We start from the raw sequence: 24933 nt of genomic DNA on the forward strand, positions 1-24933 counted from the left end.
TAATTAATTTATTTATTTATTAAAAATTTCCACCTTCTCCCCGCCTCCCTTTTTCCTCCCCCTCCCTACCTCCTCCTCCCTCTCCAGTCCTAAGAGCAGTCAGGATTCCCTGCCCCATGGGAAGTCCAAGGTCCTCCTCCCTCCATCCAGGTCTATAAAGGTGAGCATCCAAACAAACCAGGCTCCCACAAAGTCAGTCTATGCAATAGAATAAAAACCCAATGCCATTGTCCTTGGCTTCTCAGTCAGGCTTCATTGCCAGCCACGTTCAGAGTGTCCATTTTGATCACATGCTCCATCAGTCCCAGTCCAGCTGGCCTTGGTGAGCTCCCATTAGATCAGTCCCACCGTCTCAGTGGGTGAATGCACCCCTCGTGGTCCTGACTTCCTTGCTCATGTTCTCCCTCCTTCTGCTCCTCATTTGGACCTTGGGAGCTAAGTCCAGTGCTCCAATGTGGGTCTCTGTCTCTATCTCCATCCATCGCCAGATGAAGGTTCTATGGTGATATGCAAGATATTCATCAGTGTGGCTATGGGACAAGGCCAGTTCAGGCACCCTCTTCTCTGCTCCCCAAGGAACACTCTGGGGACCTCTCCTTGGACCTGGGAACCCCTCTAGAGACAAGTCTCTTGCAAACCCTAAAATGGCCCCCTTAATTAAGATATTTATTTCTCTGCTCCGAGCTTGGGGGAATGGGATGGGTGGGATGGAGGAAGGGTGGATATGGGAGCAGGGAAGTAAATATCTTAATTAAGGGAGCCTTTCTTTAATCTTTCTTAAGATTGCATGGAACTGGTGGGTGAATTTGGGGCAGGTGATACTTCAAGGAAACCAAATCATTCTCTCTCTAAGCACTGTGTCCCCTTGTCAGTTCCTCAGCTTCTCATTCCTTAGTTTGAGTTTATAGATCTTGCAACTCCTTATAGACTTAATCCTATGCAGTGAATAAATTTGATTTCATCATAAGAAGTATTTAAAAATTCTTAAAATTTCTGAGTTTAACTTATTCATTACTAACATTTAGGGATACAGTTAATTTTTTTTTTGAGACAGTATTTTTCTGAGTAGCTTTGGAGCCTGTCCTGGAACTAGCTCTTGTAGACCAGGATGGCCTTGAACTCGTAGAGATTCGCCTGCCTCTGCCTTCCACGTGCTGGGATTAAAGGTGTGTGCCACCCCGTGTGCTAGGATTAAAGGCGTGTGCCACCACCATTCGGCAGATACAGTTAATTTTAAAATGAGTCTATGGCATTCTTCAGCCTTGCTTTAGAATATTTATTAATTCTAACACTTGTGGTGTGTGTGTGTGTGTGTGTGTGTGTAATTAGCATGTGTTCATTTGCCTGTGTGTCAATGTGTTTATAGATGTATAATGTCAGAGGTTACTATTCAGCATCTTCTTCGATCTCTCTCCACCATTTTTTTGAGACAAAATCTTACAGTGAACCTGGAGCTCATTGATTCAGTTAGGCTAGGTGGCAAATGAGCTTCCGGGATATGCTGATCTCTGATTCCCAGCACTGGAGCCATTCTGTGTACTGCTTTTATGTGGATGCTAGGAATCCAAAATCAGGCTCATCTGTTTTGGGGGCAAGCACTCTACTGGGTCACTCCCTCCAGTAGCTTTTGAAGATATAGATATAGACACACACACACACACACACACACACACACACACACACACATACACACACACACACACTTTTGAACATGAGATATCTTTGTATGTGTGTAGGTGTATGTGAGAGAAAGAGAGAGAGAGTGAGTGTGGGGGTATCTTTTGTAGTATGTGTGTCTGTGTATGTGCTGTGTTGTGTGTGTGCATGTGCTTGCTGTCTCTGGAGGTACAAAGAATATTAATTGAACAAATTACTATCTTTTCAATAGAGTAGTGAGAAGACTGGATAGCTATATACAGACAAATGAAAGTAGACACCTGTCTCTCACCAGGCACACATCTCAACTCCAAATGGATGAAATACTTAAATATCTGGCTTCATACACATCTTAATTGTACATAGGACCATTCCATGGAAAGGGGATCCTAGACTCCACAAGGTTGAAAAAGTTGGGTGCTAGTATGAAAACATTGATTGTTCTCTGCTTCTTGGCTTTGGGTGCTTAGTGGCCACATCCTAGCAGTTCTTGCTGCCTTGCCTTCACCATCATAATGGACTGTATCTGTGAACTGTAAGGCAGAATAAATTCTTTCTGCCTTGAGTTGTTTCTCAGAGTATTCTGTCGCAGCAACTGAAAAGATTATGACAATTTGGATACAGCTGAAGAGAGGCAGAAAAGTTAGCTCACAGTTGCACCCACCAGTGGACTATAAAGCTTGGCCCAATAGAAGCTGAAAGTAGAATTGTTGTGTGATGTTTTACTCCTTTGGCTCTTTTGACTCTTTTGTTCTTTTGGGTGGTTCTCCAATCATCTCTCAAATACATCACACACAAAGAGGTTTATATTTAGTTCTGAATGCCTGGCCTTAGCTTGGATTGTTTCTTGCCAGCTTTCTCCACTTAAATTATACCATCTACCTTATGCTTCTGGGCTTCTCCTGTTCTCTTCTATAAATCTCACTCTTCCCCTGTCGATTGCTGGGTGGCTGGGTGGCTGGCCCCTGATGTCCTTCTCTCCTTGTTCTCTTCTTCCTCCTTTTCTCCTTCTATTTATCCTCTCGGCCTGCCAACCCCATCTATCATTGCTCCTGCTTTGCTATTGGCTGTTTAGCTCTTTGTTAGACCATCAGGTGTTTTAGACAGACACAGAATCACAACTTCACAAAGTTAAACAAATACAGCGTTAAAAAGCAACACACTTTTTTATAATATTCCCCAACATAGAATGGTTATGAACAGAGAGTGGAAGGAGTCCAGGGGATAGAAGGATGGAAAGAGGAAAATCAATGGGTAGCAAGATATAGTTACTCAGAACTGAGAAACACAGTAGCCGTGACTTTAGATAACAACAATGGATTGTATAGTTCTAAAAGACCGAATGTTGGCAGATATTTCTTTCCTACCTGCCAGTTCCCAAACAACTGATATGGAGACTTAATATTAGTTACAAATGCTTGGCTGATAGCTCAGGCTTATTACTAATCAGCTTTTACAACTTAAATTAATCCATTTTTATTAATCTACATTTTATCTTTTGGCTTTAACCTCTATCCCATTTTGTGTGTCCCATTCATTTTGCATCTGGTTGATGACTTCTCTCACTCTGCCCTCCTTCTTCCCAGAGACCTTAGTTTGGTTGTCCTGACTACCAGTCAGTCAGCTCTTTATTAGACCAATTAGAGTGACAAATCTTCATACGGTATAAAAAGATTTTTCTACAACAATAGAAGAAAGGAATTTGATTGTTTTCAACACATAGAAATAATTGATGTTTGAGGAGATAGGTTTAATCTGATCTGTTAGATAATGTCCACATGCATTACTGAAATACCACATACTACTTCATAAATATGTATAACTTTATGCTGTATGAATCAGCTACACTAAATTTGCATTTTAGAAATGGGAAGAAAGATTGCGTAGATGTCTTAACAAAATTATAAAACAAAAATATAAAGATACTAAGTGAACAATAAGAAGATATTCAACATCAGGAACCACCAAGTGGATGTGAATCACAACCACAACAGAATATTAGCATGTCAGAGCACTAGAAATATTTACAAGATGAGTGATCACACAGGAATACAAGCAGGGCGTGGAGCAGCCAAAAACCCATGCTGGGGATGTGAAGCTATGGAATATCTTAGGAAAGTTTGATTAGCCTTCAAGAACAAAATCTCACAAGATCAAGCCATTCCACAACTACAAGTCATGAATGATAATGAATAAATAGCCCCATATGGGAACCCATACATGAATATCCATAGTGGCTTTTTAGTAATGGTCTAAAACAATGCTAATGAGGATCGAACATTTGTATTTGTGGAAAGCAAGCTATACAGTGTAATAATGTCAGCAATAAAAATGAGTTAATTCTTGACACTTGGGACAGCATTTTAATCTGAAAATGATGATTTGGAGGGAAGGATGTGAAAGACAGAAGAACATGTACAGCATGAGCCTAATACTAAGATTAAATGTAGTGCAAAAATCTATAGGAACATATGTTGTGTGATATTTTGATCGTGCTCTGATAATAAAGTTTGCTTTGAGTCAGAGAAGCAGAGAAGTCACCAGTGACTTCCTCTCTCTTCTGCTCCTCAATCTAAAAGGTTTGAGATCCTCTCTCAGTCCCGCCTTATGACTTTCTGACTCCTGTTGGTTCTCAATCCTAGACCTCTGTGCTTAATTTTGGTCAGCTAGTGACTAGCTCCACCCTCTGACTCCAACTCACAGAGATTCTCCTTCGTTTCCTGAGTGCCAAGATTAAAGATGTGTACCACTATGCTGGGCTCCATATTACATTGTCTTAAGAGGCAGATTGCTCTGAGTCCACATAAAATAGTAATATATATGGTTTTGATAGTGATGCTTGTGATTTTGTAGAACAGAAATCAACTGACTACCAGGTATTTAACTTTCTGTAAATGGTTAACTCAAATCCCAAATACATGGATTGGCAAATCAAACCTTCTTAATCATATATAAGCTTTTGATTAGCTTATATTTTTCATGGATCCCTCTGGTCCTGGTTCTCTTCTTGTCATGAATTTCTGTCATTTGTTCTTGGTATTTCATTGTTTAACTTCATTTTAATTAGTAGCACTCTAAAAAATTGTTTATTCACCAGAACAATTTAAAACAGAGTTGAAAGTACTTCCACTCTGTACTCTTTCTATGTTTCCAAATGTAAGAATCTCCTGTGAATCCACAATGCTGTGAAGTTCACTGACCACTGCCTTTTGATTCTAGGTCCTTAGTCTGTTGGCAAAAAATCATTTATCCTACCTTTCTGTTGAGACTGTTTCAAAAACCAAGTGAAACAGATTAAACTTTGGTGCTATTATAGCAAGTTATCATAAAACAGTACAAAATTCTTACGATTTGGTAGGTCAGCAGTCTGAGCCAGGTCTTCGGGCAAAGAAATAAGACTGAAAGAGATGGGGTTGGTTGTTCTGTTTTTGTTTGAGTCCCTTGGTCGAAACGACAGAAAACACCAAGCAGCAACTGTCCCTTAGCCCTTTGAAGACGCCTGGTTCTTCAGCTGTGGCAGCTGCACAGCTTTCCTGAAAACATCTCTGCATGGAGAGCACTTCCATCGAGGTCTTCCCTGATCCCCTTGGCATTTGTTTGATCATGAACTCCCACATCAGGCTCATTTCCCGAGTCTGTTTTTTTTTTCTTTTCTGTTTTTTAGCACTCCACTCTTACTTGCTGTGGTAGTTTGAACAGGAATGGTACCCATAGACTCATGTGATTGAATTCTTGGCCCATAGAAAGTGGCACAATTAGGAGGCATGGCCTTGTTGAAGTAGGTGTGGCTTTGTTGGAGGAAGTGTGTCACTGTAGAGGGTTTGGGCTTTGAGGGCTCATATATGGTCAAGCCATGCCCAGTGAGACGGTTCTTCTGCTGCTGCCTACAGGTCAAGATGTAGAGCTCTCAGCTCCTTCTCCAGCACCATGTCTGCCTGCATGAGAAGACATGCTTCTCATTATGATGATAATGGACTCAATGCCTGAAACTGTAACCCAGTCCCAGTTAAATGCTTTCCTTTAGAAGAGTTGCCATGGGTCATGATGTCTCTTCACAGCAATAGAGACCCTAACTAAGAAAATCCCACTATACCACACTCTCTGGATTATCACCATTAATAATAGAAATATGATTATAAATTCATAGAGTGGTCCAGACTTCTACCATGGACTTTGGTGAAAGAAAGGTTGCAAACAGAAAAACTGAGAATTCGTGAAAGATCTTATGTCAAGTTTGGAGATTTCACAGAGCAGCAAAAGGTTTGAAAAATCTTTGTTCTGGCAATATGAGTCAAAAATACACAGTCCAAAAATCATATGGTGATGTGGGATTTCCCTCTGTATGCTGTGATTACTGTTAATGAATAAAGAATTGCTTTGAGCCTATAGCAGAGCAGGGTGGGGCGGAGCAGAGCTAAGTGGGGAGGACTGGACTGAATGCTGGGAGAAAGAAGGGCAGAGTCAGAGAGAAGTCATAGAGCCACCACCAGAGACAGATGCTGGGAACTTTATGGGGTAAGCCACTGCCACATGGCAATACACAGCTTAATGGAAAAGGGTTAAATTAAGATGTAAGAGTTAGCCAATAAGAAGTTAGAGTAAATGGGCCAAGCAGTAATTTAAATAGTATAGTTTCTGTGTGGTTATTTCGGGGCTGAGCAGCTGGGAACCAACAAGTGGCCTTCACCTACAAATGAAAGGCCCTTTTTTTCATATTCACTAGTAAAATCAGAATGGCCAGATCAAATATAAACCTTTTCTTACCATGTTACACATAGGAAACGACATGCATGTTGTTGGTTTTGCCTCTCCCTCTGGTTTTCCTTTTTTATCAACATTCTGAGTTTGTGTTCCATTCCCTCTGCAAAAGTAACAGGCCATAATTCCAGGGACTTTAACTTCTGTTTTCTTTTTTCCCTTTGAACAAGTTACTTAATCACAGCCAGATACTTTAACTTCCTTTCTTGTAAAAGATGAATAATATGCCTTGGATAATAAATTAATCTTGAGCAACAGTAGTCTAATTCTGCCTAACAAGAAAACATTATAGTGTATTAAAATTATTCAAACAATTTTCATGTTTCTAATTTATTATAAAATGACTTCTTCATTTGTCTTTTTATGTCTTTTTCTGATATTTAATTTATTATCCTTTGGTTTAGGATATAACTACATAATAATTAAATATTAGATTATGTAAATTAAGTGTTCATAATAACTATAATTTTATGATGACTAAACAAATTCTTATTTACATTTACATGATATAAAATGATACAAAAACAAAACAGCTTGGCCAAACAAGGAATGATCCATTTCTTTATCTGGCCTGGTAAGAGAAGAAAAAAATGTGTTTTTCCATTGTATACATCATGTTGGAGGATTCTGTATTTTAAAAATTCTTATCACTCAAGTAAACAATTTAAGAAGTTGGCATTAAAAGTAAAAACTAGAATAGAAATATACATTTACTCTTTTTTATTTTTTGCTCACCCCTGAGTTAACGAGACCTGGGGACAGAAGGTGGTAGAACTTCATTGTTCCGAGGCCTCATTTCTCATCTGTAAGACAGAGAAAATAAAATCTTAGCTGAATTAGGGTTGAGGTCATGGTTGCTTTGTACACTGATGAAATACAAGCTACTGATTCATCACTTGCAACCTGAATGTACATGTCCTTGGCCAAGTTACTTAATCCTTTTCAGCATCTATTTGTTTGAAAAAAGCAGAAGTAATCTGTATTGTATCATATATGTATTTTACATATAACATGCTGTAATATGCATTGTATCATATACATATTTTTATATAACGTGCTGTAATCTGTATTGTATCATATATGTATTTTATATATAACATGCTGTAATATGCATTGTATCACATGCGTATTTTTATATAAGCTGCTCTGTTTTGGTAGGTTTTGCTGTGATGATCAAATAAAAATGACAAAAATGATTTTTACAAAGAATTTAAGTAACAAGGAAAAGAATTTCCAAAGCAGTTCCCTCTGGTTTCCCCTACTAGAGAACCCTGGATGCTCACAGGTTAGTAAAAACTATGACACAGAAGGAAACGGTCTTTCTCTGGACCACCCATTTCTTGCTGTGACAGCCCATAGAGAAGTGAAATACAGATTTACCCCTTGCTTGCCTGTGGTATAGCAAAGGGATTGCTGGCCAAAGACAGAAAGTACTGTATTCTTTGATCATTCAAGAATGGTTGAATCTTTTAAAGATTTTTGCCATTTGAAGAATTCATAAAAATATGATTATGACATAGTCTTTTAAAGAGTGCCTGCATGAACAATGGATTCCAATAGAGAATGCTTTTCTAATAATCAAAAGCAACATGTATGCAATTATATCTGACCGTGAATATTAACTAACAAGCAATAATACTGTCCTTGTAAAGATAATTACACAGACTACTTCAACTATAAAATATGCACGTATGTCCAATGGCTAGCTGAAATGATAGAAGTAATTGTGTATAATTTGACTCTTCCTTTCCCATTATTTTCAAACATAGTCTCTAATAGCAGGGCAGTCATCTATTTAGTAAAACATAATTACTAAATGAGCAGTGTAAACAAACCATAATGAGAGCATTAAGAAAAATTACAAAAAGTTCAAAACTGACCATCGTATTTTCTGCAATTATGAACAAATAATATATTGTCCTATCCAGACAGAGTGAAGGGAAATGGCTTTTTTTTGTTGTTTGGTTTAGTTTTGCAAAGCTCATTTTTTTGATCTACTTATTTCAGTTGGGTATACATAACTTCCTTTTATGCATGTGGGACACACATGTATGGGGACACATCCGTGTCTGGAGGGGTGTGTACATATGTATGCATGTGAAGGCTCAAGATTGATGTCATATGTCTTCCTTCATCATTTCTACCTTATGTAATGAAGTAGGCTGACTATCTGAACCTGGAATTCATAGTTCCTACCCTCTGGCTACCCTACTCTGGCTGTGAGCTTGTTCCAAGGATTCCATCTCTATCTCCAGAACTGGTAGCTAGCATCCCCTCCTGACTTTATTTTTTATGAATACATTTTTAATTATTTATATTTCAAGTGCACTAATGTTTTGCCTGCCTGTCTGATGTGTATTTCCCCTTTATATGCTGTGAATATGTTTTATTACCATTGGTTAATAAAGAAGCTGTTTTGGGTCTCTGGTAGGGCAGAATAAAGCCAGGTGGGAAATGGTGTGGGAGAATTATCTGTATTCTGTCAATTGTATATTTTAATAAAATGCTGATTGGCCAGGCAGGAAGTATAGGTGGGTCAACCAGACAGGAAGTAGAGGCGGGGCAATGAGAACAGGAGAATTCTGGGAAGCAGGAAGCTTCCTCTGCCAGTTCTGCCCAGACCACTGGAGAGGAAAGACGTAAGCTGCCCAGCTGAAAAAGGTACCAAGCCATATGGCTAACATAGATCAGAACAATGGGTTAAGATAAGTCACAAGAACTAATAAGTAGCCAGAGCTGAAGGCCAATCAGCTTTATAACCTAGAGAGATCTCTGTGTGATTGATTTTCTTTGGGATATGCCGGTTGTGGGGTACCGGGTGGGACAGAAACCCCAACAAGCTGGCCCACATGTTACAGGGAAATCCAGAGATAAAGACAGAAAGTAGGCAGAGTCAAAGAGAAGCCATGTAGCTGCCTAAGGAGAAGGACCCAGAAACTTTCCCGTAAGCCACAGCCTCATGGTGATACACAGAATAATAGAAATGGGTTAATTTAAGATGTAAGAGCTAGCTAGGAATACGCTAGAGTCATTAGCCAAACAGGGTTGTAATTAATATAGTTTCTGTATGATTATTTGTGTATGAGTGGCCAGGAAATGAACAGGCAGTCTTTGCCTACACCTATCTGTCTGTGTAAAGATGTCAGATCACCTGAAACTGAAGCTACAATTAGGAGCCTTCATGAGGGTGCTGGGAATTGAACCCAGGTCCTCTGGAAGAATAAACAGCCAGTGCTTTTAACCATCTCTCCAGCCCCCACCTGACTTTTAATCAGACTTGAGAAATAGAAATCTATTCCTCAAGGTTGCTGAGTAATAGCTTTACCTGATGAGCCATGTTTTAAGACTCTTCCTTTCTAGGAGGTGTCAGTGATGTCCTTTTCAACTGAATGATTCACTAAATGGATAGTTTCTCTCTCTCTTATCAAAGACTCATGAATGAAAATAAGGTTAGGGGAAGAGACAACTTATGTACACTCTTATCATTTAAGCTAGCCTTTAGGACTGCGTACGTTTTTAAAAGTTAACGTTATGTAGGCTGCAGAGCCTTCTAGGGGTCTAGGAAGGGTCCTCCTCAGAACAATGTGCATTCCATTTGGTTTGTACACGGTTTGTTACTGCATTAAAGTGTGCAAAACAAAGTATCTCATCCACAAAGCTAATTGTAACTGGAAAAGGGTGTAAGATCTCTGCATGCCAACACCAAGCCTCACATCACATAGTTTACCTTCCTCTTGTTCTCCTTCTTCCCTCCTGCACACCGTTTTTGAGACAGGGTCTCTGTATGTTGGGACTAATTGAGTCCTGGCCTTCAGCTGCTCTTCCCTGCTAGAACCTTCTAATTGAAGTCACTAGAAGCTGTGCCTAGCCTAGCGGATCAGAGGATGGGATTTCCACCTGTTGGTCATTGACTGCAGGGTATTTAAGCCTCCAGGGTGCTATTAAAGAGGTGCTTTTGTACCAGCGATTAGAGATCCCCGTGTTGGTCTGTCTCTGCGTGTGTTTCCTCAACCTCCAGACCCTTGCACAAAGCTCGCGAACTGGATTCTAGCGCAGGGAGTGCAGACTGGGGGGTGAGGTGCACGGCAACTGGAGGTCCCACCCAGATACCGGGAACTAGGGAACGCTGAGAGATTGCCCTCGGAAGGTGAGGGTGGATTGGGGTATATGTTAATCCTGACATCCGTCACTCGGGTTTCGGTTCCAGGCCATGCAGGCAAGACAATTTCGGCCCCCGCCTAGATAAAGAGGTAAGCGGACAGGGTCGTTCCCAGCTGATGGGGACATATTCAGGAGTTAAGATGGGAGCTGTTGGCAGTATCTTTTCTTCTTTGTTCAGAAAAGAGTCACTAGGGAGGAGTCTGATGATTTCGAGTTTGTAGAAGATAGTGAGGATTCATCAGAAGAAGAGGAGGAAATCATACGTAGGGAAATAAGAAATCTCTATAGAAAACTGAGAAAACATGAAATAAAAAAAGATTCACATCCAATTCCCTTGGCTCCACCAGCTTATAATGATGAAGGTTGGTGGTCTCAGTTAGGTGGGGGCTCTGGCACTGAACAAAACAAAGGAGTTTGTTTCTGTCCTGTACACACGGTTGCACTGATGATGGAGGTGCCAGACACCAACAACCCAGGGCAAATAATTCGCCAACATTTTGTAATACAATTTAAAGAAATGTAGCAATTAAAGTAAGCTCTAGCTGCATATGGGGCTCAAGCACCCTTCACGTTGGCCATGGTAGAATCTTTCTCCGCTTTGAATTTAACACCAAGTTTTTGGCAGCAATTAAGTCGTGCTGTCTTATCTGGGGAAGATTATCTCCTATGGTGAGGGGAATATCAGGAAAATTGTAAGCAAACAGCCCAGTTAAATGCTCTAGCGGGTCAAGCTCAACGTAATTTAGATATGTTAACTGGGGCTGGGACTTAATGCTGATGTGCAGCAACAAATTCTGTATGATCCAGGAGTATTTGCCCAAATAGGTGCAGCTGCCACTAAAGCTTGGAAGGCCCTACCTAACAAAGCAGCTGGGGATCAATTATCAAAAGGAATGCCCACAGCTGATAATGAAGGGAAGGAGGAAACCTGGAATGTGCCCTAGATGCAGAAGGGGAGCACATTGGGCTAAAGATTGCTTCTCTAAAACAGATATAGATGGGAAACCTCTGTCACGTACCATTAATCAACAGCAGGGAAACTGGCAGAGGGCCCTGCTCCAGGGCCCCAAAACCTCAGCGTATGCAGCAATGACCACGGGATCGCAGGAATGGTACCCCAGCAGAGGCCGTGTCCAGTTCCTTCTGCAGAGCAATCCTTTCGTATTGCAGACCTTGTCAGAACCACACCAGGGAATGCAGGATTGGACCTCTGTGCCTCAGCCAGAGCATTCTTAACTCCACAAATGGGAGTGCAAGCACTCCCTACAGGAGCATATGGGCCCTTACCACCAGGTACCATGGGATTTATATTAGGCAGAAGCAGTACCCTTTTAAAGGGGATCCAAATACATCCTGGGATAGTAGATGCAGACTATAAAGAGGAAATTAAGGTTATGACATCTGTCCAACAGGGGGTGGTGGTAATTTTTCAAGGTGAGCAGTAGCACAATTAGTGTTGATTCCCTACAAGGTTACCAATAATAAACGAGCCCGTGGCAATCAAGGGTTTGGATCCCCAGGAATGGCTGCTTTCTGGGTTGCACAGTTAAATGAATGGCCCCTACTTAGAATAACTATAGCGGGAAAGGGCTTTGATAGTATATTAGATTCTGGGGCAGACATATCAGTTTTGTCCTTAAAATATCAGCCAAAGGCATGGTCCTTGGAAGAAGGTACTGTATGGCTGCAGGGAATAGGTCAAACAACTTAAAGTTCAAAAGTATTGAAATGGCATGATGAAGAAGGACATGAGGGTTTTTTCCAGCCATATGTTCTTCCTGGCCTGCCTGTCAATCTACGGGGATGTGATCTCTTAGCAGAGATGGGGGCAGTCTTAACAACACAACCTACAAAGGTGTCCCCCCAGAAAGCCACCTGGGTGATGAAGGCTATGGGATTGGCGACCTGGCCAGGGCCTAGGCACCTTGCATCAGGGCCGACATCACCTTTAATGCCTGATGACCAGGTTACTCACCTTCCAGGGGACTGCAATGGGCTGGGATATTTTTAGTACGGGCCACTGTTCCACCGCCCGCACCCATACCTATCACATGGTTGTCAGATGATCCCGTATGGGTGGAACAGTGACCCCAACGGAAGAAAAATTGTGGGCAACCCATGCTTTAGTACAAGAACAATTACTCACTGGGCATATAGTGCCATCCATGTCCCCTCGGAATACTCCTATTTTTATAATAAAGAAAAAAATCTGGTAAATGGAGGTTGCTTCAGGACCTTCGTGCAGTAAATAGAACCATGCAAATTATGGGGCCACGGTAGCAAGGGCTCCCCCCTCCCGTAGCTATTCCCAAAGATTGGCATCTTATTGTAATTAATTTAAAGGATTGCTTTTTTTACTATTCCTTTTCATCCTGATGATTGCTTTTAATTTGCTTTCAGCCTCAGAATGCCCTGAATGTCCACATTAAATTTGGACTTTCGAATTTAAATCAAGAGACTGCCCTATTGTAGGAGCAGGTGGACTTACGGCAATTGGAATGTTACAATTAGCACACCAGATTGTAACTGTTTTAGCCAAAGGGTTAATAGAATACCATAGCCCAAATGGGAGGCTGGGTACAGTGGTAACTGGGGACCCTATTGCTGGCAATCTTAACACCTGTTGCCATGGGCATTCATCTCTGAATCCTGTGTAAGATCAGACAACCTATGAGAATGCAGCATATGGTCACTTAGCAAGTCCTTCTGAGCCTGCTGGCCAGTAACTTGAATGTACTCCAGGTTTGGTTGCAAATACTGCACCAACAATGAAGACTCCTCCGTAGTCGGGCAACTTCTACAGAAAAGGGCCCGCCTAAGACAGGGAAGGGGTCTCCCAAAGACAGGTAAGAGTTTACTCTTCTGAGATGATCTAAGATAGGAAGGTCTTCTGTTTTATAAAAAGAAAAATTAGGGGGACTAATTGAGTCCTGGCCTTCAGCTGCTCTTCCCTGCTAGAGCCTTCTAATGGAAGTTACTAAAAGCTGTGCCTTGCCTAGAGGATCAGAGGATGGGATTTTCACCTGTTGTCCATTGACTGCAGGGTATTTAAGCCTCCAGGGTGCTAATAAAGAGTGGCTTTTGTACCAGCAATTAGAGATCCGTGTGTTGGTCTGTCTCTGTGTGTGTTTCCTCAACCTCCAGCCCCTTGTCTGAAGTTCCCAAACTGGATTCTAGCACATAGAGCACAGACAGGGGGCGGTGTGCGGCATCTGTAACCCTGGCTGACCTCAGAGATCCATCTGTCTCTGCTTTGTTAGACTGGGATTGAAAGTGTGGGTCAGCATGTCTGCTCCACTTGCCTCCTTGTCAGATCCACTTGCCTCCTTATTATTTTATTTGTATTTAATGGAAACTCGGGAAATAATAGTAAATATCCTGAAGTAGACTCATTATCCTTCTACCTTTTCAAGTCAGTGGGATTTCATATGGAGGGAATGTAATTCACCACGATATCCAATGTCTGATTTACAGTATAGCAAGTCACACACCGTGGAGCCCAGCTGCCTATCAGAGGGACAGGACACTCTCGCCCACCCGGCCTCGGATCTGTGTGGCTTCTTTAGTTGGACATAGGAAGACACCTATGACAATAGTAATGTGCATGTTACTAACTTTACAGGTACACAGGGATCTTCACAGAAAGTGAAGTCTAAAGAAGTGACTGATACAGTGTCTTCATATTGCTTTAGACAAATACAAAATCTGGGACTAGTAAGTTCCAGGGAGATATATATATATAATGGGGTATGTTTGGGAATTATGTGAAGAGTTTGTTTATTCCAGTTCACTGTGACCCCAATTTGTAGTATCGGTGGTTAACCGTACTTTCTGTTCTTTGTTTATAAAGGATATCTTCTCAAAACAGTAAGGCTTGCTATAATGAAAGGACACAAATAGTCTCTTCTGAGGGTCAACTTCTTCAATTCATTTTAAATTGAAATAATTACCAATCTGGCATTTCTGAGATGGCATGTCTTTACCTTCTTCATTTCAAATCCAGTGCAACCTAGGACAAGTCCTTTAATGTCTCTGTGCCCCAGTTGGATCTTAAGTAAAACCATGATGGTAATGCTATATTTTCATAGGGATCCTAGGAGGACAAACTAGTTACTATCTGCATGACCCTTAGGATGCAATACGCCTGCTATACATATTTGTTATTTAGTGTGACTGACAGTAAGAAATAGGATGAAATTGCTTGGCATTTTCCGCAAGTCACCGCTACCTTTATTCAGTAACAAAACAAAAAACATACTGAGAAATCGCGGCTTACTTTCAAATCAACAGCCATTAAACACCAACTGCACTTGGTGCTCCGAAGTCAAAAAATAAATTTATGTGGCCTCTGCCCTTTCAGAAATTAATCTTTTTTTCTAAATTTGGAATGTGTGTTTTCATAGAAAAGCTCAAAAAAATACAGAACAAAAACTACTAGATGGGTACATAATTATCTAATAAGCTCACAGAAAATTCAAGTACTCTTCAGATGCATAAAAGCGCAACAAACAATCGAGAATGCGTTTATTTTGAAATCTGCACATGAAGTTGGTAACTGTGATGATGCACATAACAGTACTTGTGTAAAATTAGTAACATTTCCTCTTAGGAAATCGGTGGTATCACGGAGCGTGAACTCGGGAAGCGATAACCTGTCAAGAAGTACGTGATGGACCTGTATGTTGGGATAATACCTATAAGAGTGAAGGGAAGGCGCTGCAGTGGCAGCTGGGAGCGGAGAGCAAGCCTTCCTGGCAGAGACTGACCTGAGGATCAGCAGAGGCCGCAGGACTCAGAGGGGCACGTGTAGGTTCCTCCCACCACCCAGAAAAATCTCCCTTGTGTGAGCAGCCTTTGCGTGCGGAACCCGCGCCAACCTGATGCAGGAGCAGGCCGAGTCCCGGTACCGTGGCCCCCGCTCGGCTCTAGGGCATCGGGTGCCACGCGGAGGAAGGATTCATAGTTCTTACAAGCTAACGGTTTCCATGTCCCTCCGCTACCTCGGGACTGGCCTTCGAGCGCAGGCGAGCAACCGGTCACCACCCCAGCCCGGCACAAAAGAGTTCCCGCCTGCCGGGGGGCTTGCGTCGACGTCACTTCCGGTGCGCCCGCCCGCTCGCGAAGAAGCTCCGGTCCCGAGGTCGCGCTCCGGGTGTGCGGCTGCCGGGGGCGCGCGGTGCCGGGGGCGCGCCTGGAGGGCGGGCTCGGGAAGGGGGAGTGTCCGCGCGCCGCCACCGCCACAGTCCCTGTCGCTGCCGGAGAGCTCGCCGCATCTCTCCCCGACACCCGGCTGCTCCGCGCGCCCTGACGCCGCGCTCCGGGATCTGCGGGAGCTGAGCAAAAGCGGGAGTTGCTGCAGACTGCGGGGCGGTGGGACGGCCCCGGTCCCCTCCCCTCCGTCACCCCTGCTCTCCGTCTCCCGGGTCATGGGGAACACTGCGATCGCCAAGAAAGGCAGCGAGGTGGAAAGCGGTGAGTCGAGTCCAAGACCAGGACTGGGTTCCCGCCGGGTGGGCCGGGGTGCAGCGCCCCGGGCCAGAGTCCCCCAAGGCCGCGAGGCACCGGCCAGGCCTTGCAGCGGCGTCCCTAGCAGTTGCAGGAGCCCTGGAGACTGGCCGCCTTCTTCTCTGTCCCCTCCCCCACTAAGGCCTGAGGGGTGAGGGCCAAGCGCCGGGACTCGACGGAGAGAGGGAGGGCGGGCCGAGCGGTCTCTGTGATTCTCTTTCTTACTAGAGCAAGGAGGACTGCCACAGTCTGGAACGCTTCCCCAAATATGGTCCTTGAAAAGAAGTCCCTTTTGTGATCGTACCCTTCGCTCTTTCGCTCTTCTCCCCTCTCCCTGCGCCCCTAACACCCTGACCCTCTTTTAGGGAGCTACAGGTAGTGCTTTGGGATTGAGTTGGCTCTTTCTCCTCCATCTCCTGAATCCATACCAATCTTATCACGAGGTGAGTGCCGGTGTGGGGGTCTCCAAAGGTGATATTAACCCTCCGTGTTCCAGGATCTTTCTTTTATCCCGTAGAGTAGTAATGGCAAACATAAACACAAACAGCAACTTTATCCATTCGAGGCAGGGAAAAAGTGAAACAGGCTTGCTTTTGCTCTTAAACATCAGAAATGTGTCAGGGTGCCTGTAGAACTTAAAGATCTTGTAGAGTTGAAGTTCTTCCAGACATGGTGGGTTGATTTCTCCTGAAAGTGCAACTCCTTCGGTACTTTTCACCAAATCTCAAGACATAAGGGTCGTGGAAATCGAATTTCCGTTTGGCAGCATGGTTTTATATATAAGCACATGCATGTACACGCATAGTGTAACAGGTTGTGAAGTTAAAATTTTGTGCCATTGTAGGGTTACACACAGTAGATTTTATGATTCGGAATAATTAAGGGTACTTGCTGTTTGTTACATTGCCATAAGTAAATGACATCCCAGTGCTTGAAGTAAAGCTGACAATTAGTTCATGTTTGTGTAAATAGCATCTCCCATTGTGCCTGTGTTTATAACAGAGGAGTCAAGCTAATCTTATAACTGGCTACCAGGCAACTTTTCTTCTGTATGAATAAAGCAGAATTGAATTGACTGAAGGGGATCTAGTTATTCATTTTGTGTAGTGCAAACAACAAAGTCAGAATTTATTTTATGTTCCATCAATAAGGTTCGATCCAGAAAGTTACACAAACAGTGTACAGACTGTTAGTGAGTAATTCAGATGAATTACTTCAGGAATTTTGTGGCTCAAAATTTGAATATAATTATTTAAATTTCACTTGATAAGCAGAATAAACTTTTAGAAATATATATGATCTTAAGAGTTCAATCTTTGCATTCATCCTGTCTCAAGGCTCAAGTGCCAGACCTCCAAGGAGGTTGGGATTGAGGTCGTGCTATCAACAACAGTAAAGAGCAGGATGCTCTGACTGCAGCCTGCATCAGTAGACAATCCATCTTCCAGAATATTTAGTTTGGGGCTTAGTTTTAAACCCTTTGGACAAAATATTAACATTTTACTATCCAGTGTCAGCTGAAAGGTAAAATGTAAATGCTAACATTCTGAAAGTAAAATTAGAACTCAGAAAATTATCAGTAGGGAAGTATTTGATTTGAAGAGCTAATTAAAGATATGAAAGTAAGATTTTGCGGTTTGACGAGGAATAAGCCTCCCACAGACAGGTAATTCTAGAGCTTAGTTCTAAAAATACTCCCAAAGAATGAAGTTGGGCATAAAGATAGACGAGAAAGGATTTTTTTTGATGTTTTGTTTTGTTGACTTTTTTGTTTGTTTATTTGTTTCTTTGTTGTAATGTTTGACTATCCAGGACTTGTGTTGTTCTCATTAAAACCTTCCCCCTAAACTCCCAAAATTAAAGGACTCCATTCTGATCTCCACAGCTTCTAGTGATAAGTTAATCCGAGTTGTTCAGAGAATTGGGATGCTTCAAAGAACAACTTTTGCCATTATATATTTTTTCCTATGTGTTTTTAAAGTTATTCTTGAAATAATTGCTCTTCAAAATTTGAGTATGCCTATTTAAACATCAGTTAATACACAGAATCATGAACTTTTAGAAACAGAAGACCAGGAGTCCTCAGAGATGTTTTCAATCCTTGTATTTTAAGACTTGTTTTAATTTGAATTAAATATGTTACTTACATAGCCTTACTAATAAAAGAAACCCATGCTTTTCTTTAATCTTTTAAAGATATGTTACAGCCACAGGCTGCCTATGGATCTGTGTAATGGTTCTGTGTATTGCACACTGACATTCAGGTCTGTGGGTGAAACTGTTGTTTGAAATTTGGATGTTAATTCTTCCATGATTAGATGTAGAAAAGCCACCCTGTAGCCTAATGGTTATATAATCTTTTGGGAAATGCCCTTGAAGGTGGTGCACACCTATGATCTCAGCACTGGGGAGGCAGAGGCAGGTTGATGTCTGAGTTCAAAGACAGCCTACTCTGCATAGCAAGTTTAGGTGAGCAGTAGTGATGTTGTGAGACCTTGCCTCAAAAGAAAGAGGAAAAGAGACCCCAAGAGGCAATAGAAATTGATCAAAGAAAGTCATTAGCAAAACAGGTTCAACAAATGCAAACTTGTTTTTGAGAACTTGTGTGTGCCTACTTCTCTAGGTGGTTGGCGTTGCCATACATATTCTTTCAAATCCTGTGATGGGTTCTAATAGTGCCTCATTTTCAAAACTGGGCGAAGAAGTGACAAGTAACTTGTTTAAGGTTGCATAGTAGCCAATCAAGAAGTGACATTTGAACTTCGGCAAGCTGATGTCAGAACCTCTGATCCCAAGGGCTTATGCTGAGCCAATCTGAGTATCCAGTGCAAAGTCAAATTCAGGACCCACAGAATAGCTCACACTTGGCTTCAATTTATCAATTATATCTCATTGTGGTTGCTTTCAATAATGATTTATTTGGATCTTCTGTCTGAAATAAGAAAGATTATTTTTCCTGGCCCAGTCTCTGGATTCATGTCATCATCTGTAAAATGAAGGGCTAAATTACCTTTCAGGTATTTCATTTTCAATGTGGTAAAAATGCCAAGTAAACCATATATAACTTTATACCTCTAGATACTTCATTGCTGTATTTTTTGTTTATTACTCATTTCTAAATGTGTACTTTGTCTTCTGTTAGGTAGCAAGCCAAAACGTCATTTAAACTTGCATTCTATTAATAATGTATTTAGAGTTTTGCATCTTACTGTGACTTCCAATAGTTTATATAACCCAGCTCCTATGATGCTAGACAGGCTCTCCACTTAGACTGTTAAGTGAAGTGGTTTCTACCCACTTGTAGCTACCGAGAACTTGAAATGCAGATGCTGCCACTGAAGAACTGAGATTTTACCTTGCGCCTGTCTGGTTGGTGTTTAGTATATTGACAGCCATGTTTTGACAGAGCTGTCTTTACATAGAATAAAAATGCTAGCCCTTCTTCCTATAATTTTGGTAATTTGGTAATCTTGAGTGTATTTAGAGGAACAAAATTCTAGATTTATGTTTTCTCAAAAGCATCAAAATTTTTTCTAAGTAACAATTTACAAAGTTGGTGAACAGATTATGGTTTAGTAGTTTGTATATACTCATGAAGTTACCTTAAGATCCTTTTGTTGGTACTTAGTCATAAATATAAGAAAGTATAGTTTGGTTGAAATTTTTTAGGATCAAATGTTGAGAAGAAATGAATTTAGTGTTCTCTTGCATCTTGTTTACATCTTAGAACTTGTTATTTATCAGACCAGCGTTTAAAGGGTAATTGGAAGTAGATTATTTGTCAGTAGTGGCAGAGGTGCTGGGAATAGTCTTCCCTGGACTTAAAGAAAAAGTCAAACTACTGAACTCAATTTTCATTGATAGTCACATGATCTCATTTAGTTCTCGATTTTTATTTTTGCACAGCTTGCTCTTTAAAACAGTCTCCTGTTTGGGAATGTTTTCCTCCTCTTCTGCTCAGGTTCCTCCACACAGGACATAGACAGATTGTTGTTTCCATTGCTGGCAGCAGGATGATTGAGAAGCATGAAAGCCAGCTTAGGAAAGTCAGCCATGACTGAGGGGCAGAGGCAGCCCTGGGAAGTGTCTAGGTAAGCCAGGGCAGCTGTTAAGTCCTCACAGACAGTTACAAGTTTATCACAGTTAATTTTGATACTTAATTGAATTAACAAAATAAAGCAATCATTACATAATTTACAAGATTAAGAACATAGGTAGATACCAATAAATGCTAGTATAGATTTGTGGCCAAATTTTCTCAGGTAAATATATCATAAATTTTTAGTGAAAACTTATTTTAAATAGAAAAAATGCAGAATTTATGGAAGATAAATATATATACATCAGTACTGTATTATTTACTGCATTTAATCTTTCTTTAAAAACATACTAGGTTTGGAGAGTTGGCCCAGTGGGCAAGCATGGGGAACTGAGCTCACATCACCAGAACCCATGGGAAGCCGGCATAGTAGGGCCTGTGTGTAATCTCAGTACTTTATGGTGAGAGGGGAGGCCAAGACAGGAAAATCTCCGGTAGTGTAGCTAGTCTACTGTACTCTGCTGCAAACATCAGAGACTCTGTTCCAACAAGGCAGACGTCAAAGACTGACAACTGAGGTTTTCCTTTGATGACTCTATGGATAGCCATGCTCACCTACATATCACACTCATGTGCACTCCTCCAAGAGTAAGTGCGGTGGTGGCACACATCTGTCATGCCATAATAGATAGGCTGGGGCAGGAGAGTCATGAGTTATATCATGAGAACTGTATAGAGTGTCTTTCCTTGTCTCTCCGTTCGTTTATTCAGCACACAGAAGGGAGCCAGTGTGTGTTAGAGTATATGTGAGACTGTAAGAATGAGGACTGGTTATATGCTCTAAAGGAAAGATAGGAGAGCCAAGGGATGAGGTAGATGAGTTTTGTTTTGTTTTGTTTTTTTAAAAAAAAAAAAAACAAAAAACTTTCAAAGAGATGGTCCCATAGTGAGATGCTGAAATGGGACACATCCATGAGAGTGATTATAGCAGAAATTCAAAGGAGAAGAACAGCGTAATGTCAAGATTAGGAAGTAAATTGTCCGCTATAACTAAATGGTAGAGCGTGGGGTTGGTGAGAGATTGTATTAATGAAAGAACCAAAGAAAGGACAGAGGCCACCTCATGGGAAGACTCAGAATTTGACCCTAGAAACAATTGTTAGAGACGTTGAAGTCAAGGAGAGCGATGTGATAAAATGTGGGTTTTGAAAGTAAATTGTTGGCCTTGATTTGCTCATTTAGCGCCAGCGTCCAGTTTATGGGGTGCAGGTAGTGAGTTGCTTTCCTGTAGCTTGTATGATGAAAGACTTAGGCGTTATGTTGTAAGTTAGATTTACTGCTCTATATCTAAGCAAATGTTTTTTTTTTTTTTGAGTTAGATTTGGGATTCTTTTAAAGACAGAAAATCACCAGTTGAATTACTGCACTGGCTTAGTTGAAATTTGTTTAGCCTCAGCGCCTTCTGTCAGGCTTGCTGCAGCACGGTGTGAGTGTCACACCTATGGTCATGTTTGAGATTCACATGCTGACTCCTCGGTGACTTCTGAAACTTTCGTTTTCTTTTAAGGCAGTTGTTGAATTTCAGTCTGAAAGTTTATGGCAAACCTGTCTTTCCCATGTAGATTTCAACCTCAAAATTTAAGAAACTATTTGAGATTTGACTATTTTATGGTCTCACTTTGTAAAGTTTGTTTGCCATTCTTTTTAGTAGGTGACCATATAGCAGCAGGAGAATCTATGTAAGCCACACATTTGAAAGCGTGTGTTAGTCCAGGTATTACTTAACTTCTTCTATAGGGACTGGCTTTACTGATAATTGAACTCTCTGAATACCAGTTTAGCTTCCAGGTAGAGCAGGTGTCACGTATGTTAATAGGGGGGATTATGTTTTTTCTTGATCTGTAGTTCTGAGATAAATCACACTACAACTCAGACTTACAGAAGAAATGTGCATATATCTGTCATCCATTCATTCCTTTGATCATCCTCAGTCAGTGTGCAAACTGTAGTTGCAGATAAAAGTGAGACTTGATTCTTGTCCTCGTGCCAGAAGACAACTACTTACAACTGTTTATGATGAGGTGTAGGACACGTGGGCCTGGCCTTGGTACTAGGGTGGAAATGAACATGGGCATTTATATAGTGAAGGCTGCAGGATTCCTGAGCGGCCCGCAGTGGTCTGTTGTGTTCTGTTATACATGTTACACCTGTGTTTGCAGCACAGAAGCCTGCAGAATTCCTGAGCGGCCCACAGTGGTCTGTTGAGCTGTTTCACAGGTCACACCTGTGTCTGCAGCACTGCAGCTGCTTTGTTTTCCTCATTGTTTTTACTGGACGATGTGATCTGTGCAGCAGAAACAGTATCAGTATGTGTGCTTTTTAATACAAACCTATTTTATTTTAAATAAAAATGTTTATACAACTTTCCTTTACAAACAAACTTCTTGACTGGATTGCTAAACAAAATCAAAGCTGAAGCAAAGCTCCATTCTGTTTTGATTCATATTTGAGAACAGGTAGAAAGACACTACTTAAAAACAAAAAACAACCAACCAACCAAAGAAAACTGGCCTTCCCTGAGGCCTACTACAGAAGTTGTAAGCAGTATAAATGAACCCACTGTTACCAGGTTGTTATAGGTCTTACTGTGCTACCTGTCCATTCTGAGATCACACACATACCTACCAGTATACCTGGGAAGGTTGCTGTAACAGTTACTATGAGTCCATGGCAAGCAGGCTGATGGAGGAAGAAGAATTTGGAGCGAGTTTTAAAGCCAGTTTAGAAGAAAGCACAAGCATCTTCCAAGTTACTGCCCAGGAGTCCTCCTTTCACCTTGGTCCATTTCAGCTTTGTGAGTGCGTAGCTGTTGGATCGATCTGCTTATAGAGCAACGCTACCAGAGAGCATTTCAGCACAGATACCCATCCCTTCAACATCTGCATTATTTACACCATATTTTGAGTATTAAATAGAAATGCAGATGGGCAAAACTTTTTTAAAACCTCCAACATCTGTGGCTACAATAGAAGATATAGTGATGGAATGAAAATGTTCATGTGCAGGGGATGTGGGTTAAGCCTTGGATTTAAAAACAAGTCCCCAGAGAAGCTGCTGCCTTGGAATTTCCAGGAAACTTCTTTTGAGTCCCAAAATGGACCCAAAAAGCCCTAATCCAAATATCTGAAAACTACAGTTATAGGATACTATAAACTTGTGGTTTTCAACCTTACTAATGCTGTGATTTTAATACAGTTCCTCATGTTGTGCTGCCCCCAACCAGAAAATTATTTCATTGCTACTTCATAGCTGTATTTGCTTCTCTAATGGATTGTAATGTACATATCTGATATGCGACCCCAAGGGGGTTAGGACCCACAGATTGAAGCTGCTGCTGTAAATGCTCGCAGCAGTCAGAGGGAGAAAGCAGAGTGTTATCCAGTACACAAACGACAGTTTGTAGTGTAGCCTCTTCAGCAGCTGGTGGATCAGGAAAAGTCCTGAAGTGCCAGAAGTGCTAAATAGATGATGTCTACAAAATAGTAATACGTCGTCATGGCTGGAAATCTAAACAATAAAATGACCTAGTAGATTGATTTAACATTAAATGTAACAGAGTTTTTTTTTTAAAAAAATTTCACATATAGTGATAACAAAATGAATAGGCAGAGAACACACGAAATCAAGACTTCACTGTAGTTTCCACAGCATCTGTCCTACAATGCTAGACGATGTTTTTAATGGCTCTTTTCAGTTTATTGGATGATAGTTAGACTAGTCCATGTTAAAAGTGACTCCATTACATCACACAAACTGTGAGAGTTTTAAGCCTGTGACAAGTGACAGAAGGGAAACTCTACTCATTACAAGAAACTCGTCACTTCAGCTTCAGAGTGTTATGGCTCTTAAACCCCATGTACCTCCAGCTGGGCATGCTAGCCTGACATATGTTCTTAGACTGGTCACCCTGAAGTTGATTTCCATTTGTGAATGCTCAATTACAATACCATTGCAGGCAAATTTCCTTCAACGCCTTCACTAGTTTTTTTTTTATTATAATCATCAGCAGTTCCTTGGTCAGTAGTGAGGATCTTCTTGATGTTTCTCTGTTGAATTCTTACATGGACGTAATCCTCGGTGCCAGCAGGAAGCAGGTCATCGCCCTTACCTGCTCAGCAAAGGCATTGAAAGAGGTGCTTCTGGATGCTGGATGACCATCTGATTCCTTGTCTTTGGTGGAAACAGCCTGCAGAAGGCTGCTGTGGAGAAGGGGGAGGGCACAGAGCATCAACAAGCAAGGGGTCTCAGGGGGAAGGCAGCTGAGTCCTAAGAGACCTGGACCTGTTAGTTTTGTTAACTAGGAAGATGTCATTGTTTATAAGTCACTATTCATTGTATAACCATACCCAGTTGAATCCTTTTTACTTACTGGAGATGCCTACATACTCAACATTTTGCACTCTATGACTTTAAAAAGCTCCTCAGTAGTTTGGGCTTCATTAAAATCACTTATTGAATCCCATACCCCTTTATGACTAAAATTGCCATCTTCATGATAATGACCCAGAATCCAGCTACCTGGGCTGTAGGTAGTGATTGTGATGAACATCTATGCTGACTTCCAATAACCATTCTAGAAGCTTATTTATGCTGAGACTTGTGGTTTTCAGTTCATGCCACAATAGTCTGTATCCTATCTTCATTTTAGCAAAAATAGTACAGAAACCATTGACATAGTTTTCCACATGGGTTCTTAAAGCACTGTCACAAATCCACTCTGAGACATCAAGTGATATAGAATGTCCTTCTGTATA

General features: G+C 41.3%; 1 protein-coding gene across 1 annotated transcript in view; it reads left to right on the top strand.

Moving 5' to 3' along the window:
- Window positions 1-15813: 15813 nt before the first annotated feature.
- Window positions 15814-24933, top strand: part of Prkacb (protein kinase cAMP-activated catalytic subunit beta) — an 86643-nt gene continuing 77523 nt past the window's right edge. The window contains exon 1 of the mRNA XM_048453621.3: window positions 15814-16047. Coding sequence (XP_048309578.1) covers window positions 16002-16047 — 46 coding nt within the window. The 5' untranslated portion in view covers window positions 15814-16001. The remainder of the gene's footprint in view (window positions 16048-24933) is intronic.

The sequence above is a fragment of the Myodes glareolus genome, chromosome 17, assembly GCF_982192425.1.
Source record: "Myodes glareolus chromosome 17, mMyoGla1.1, whole genome shotgun sequence".
In the NCBI taxonomy this organism is placed as follows: domain Eukaryota; kingdom Metazoa; phylum Chordata; class Mammalia; order Rodentia; family Cricetidae; genus Myodes; species Myodes glareolus.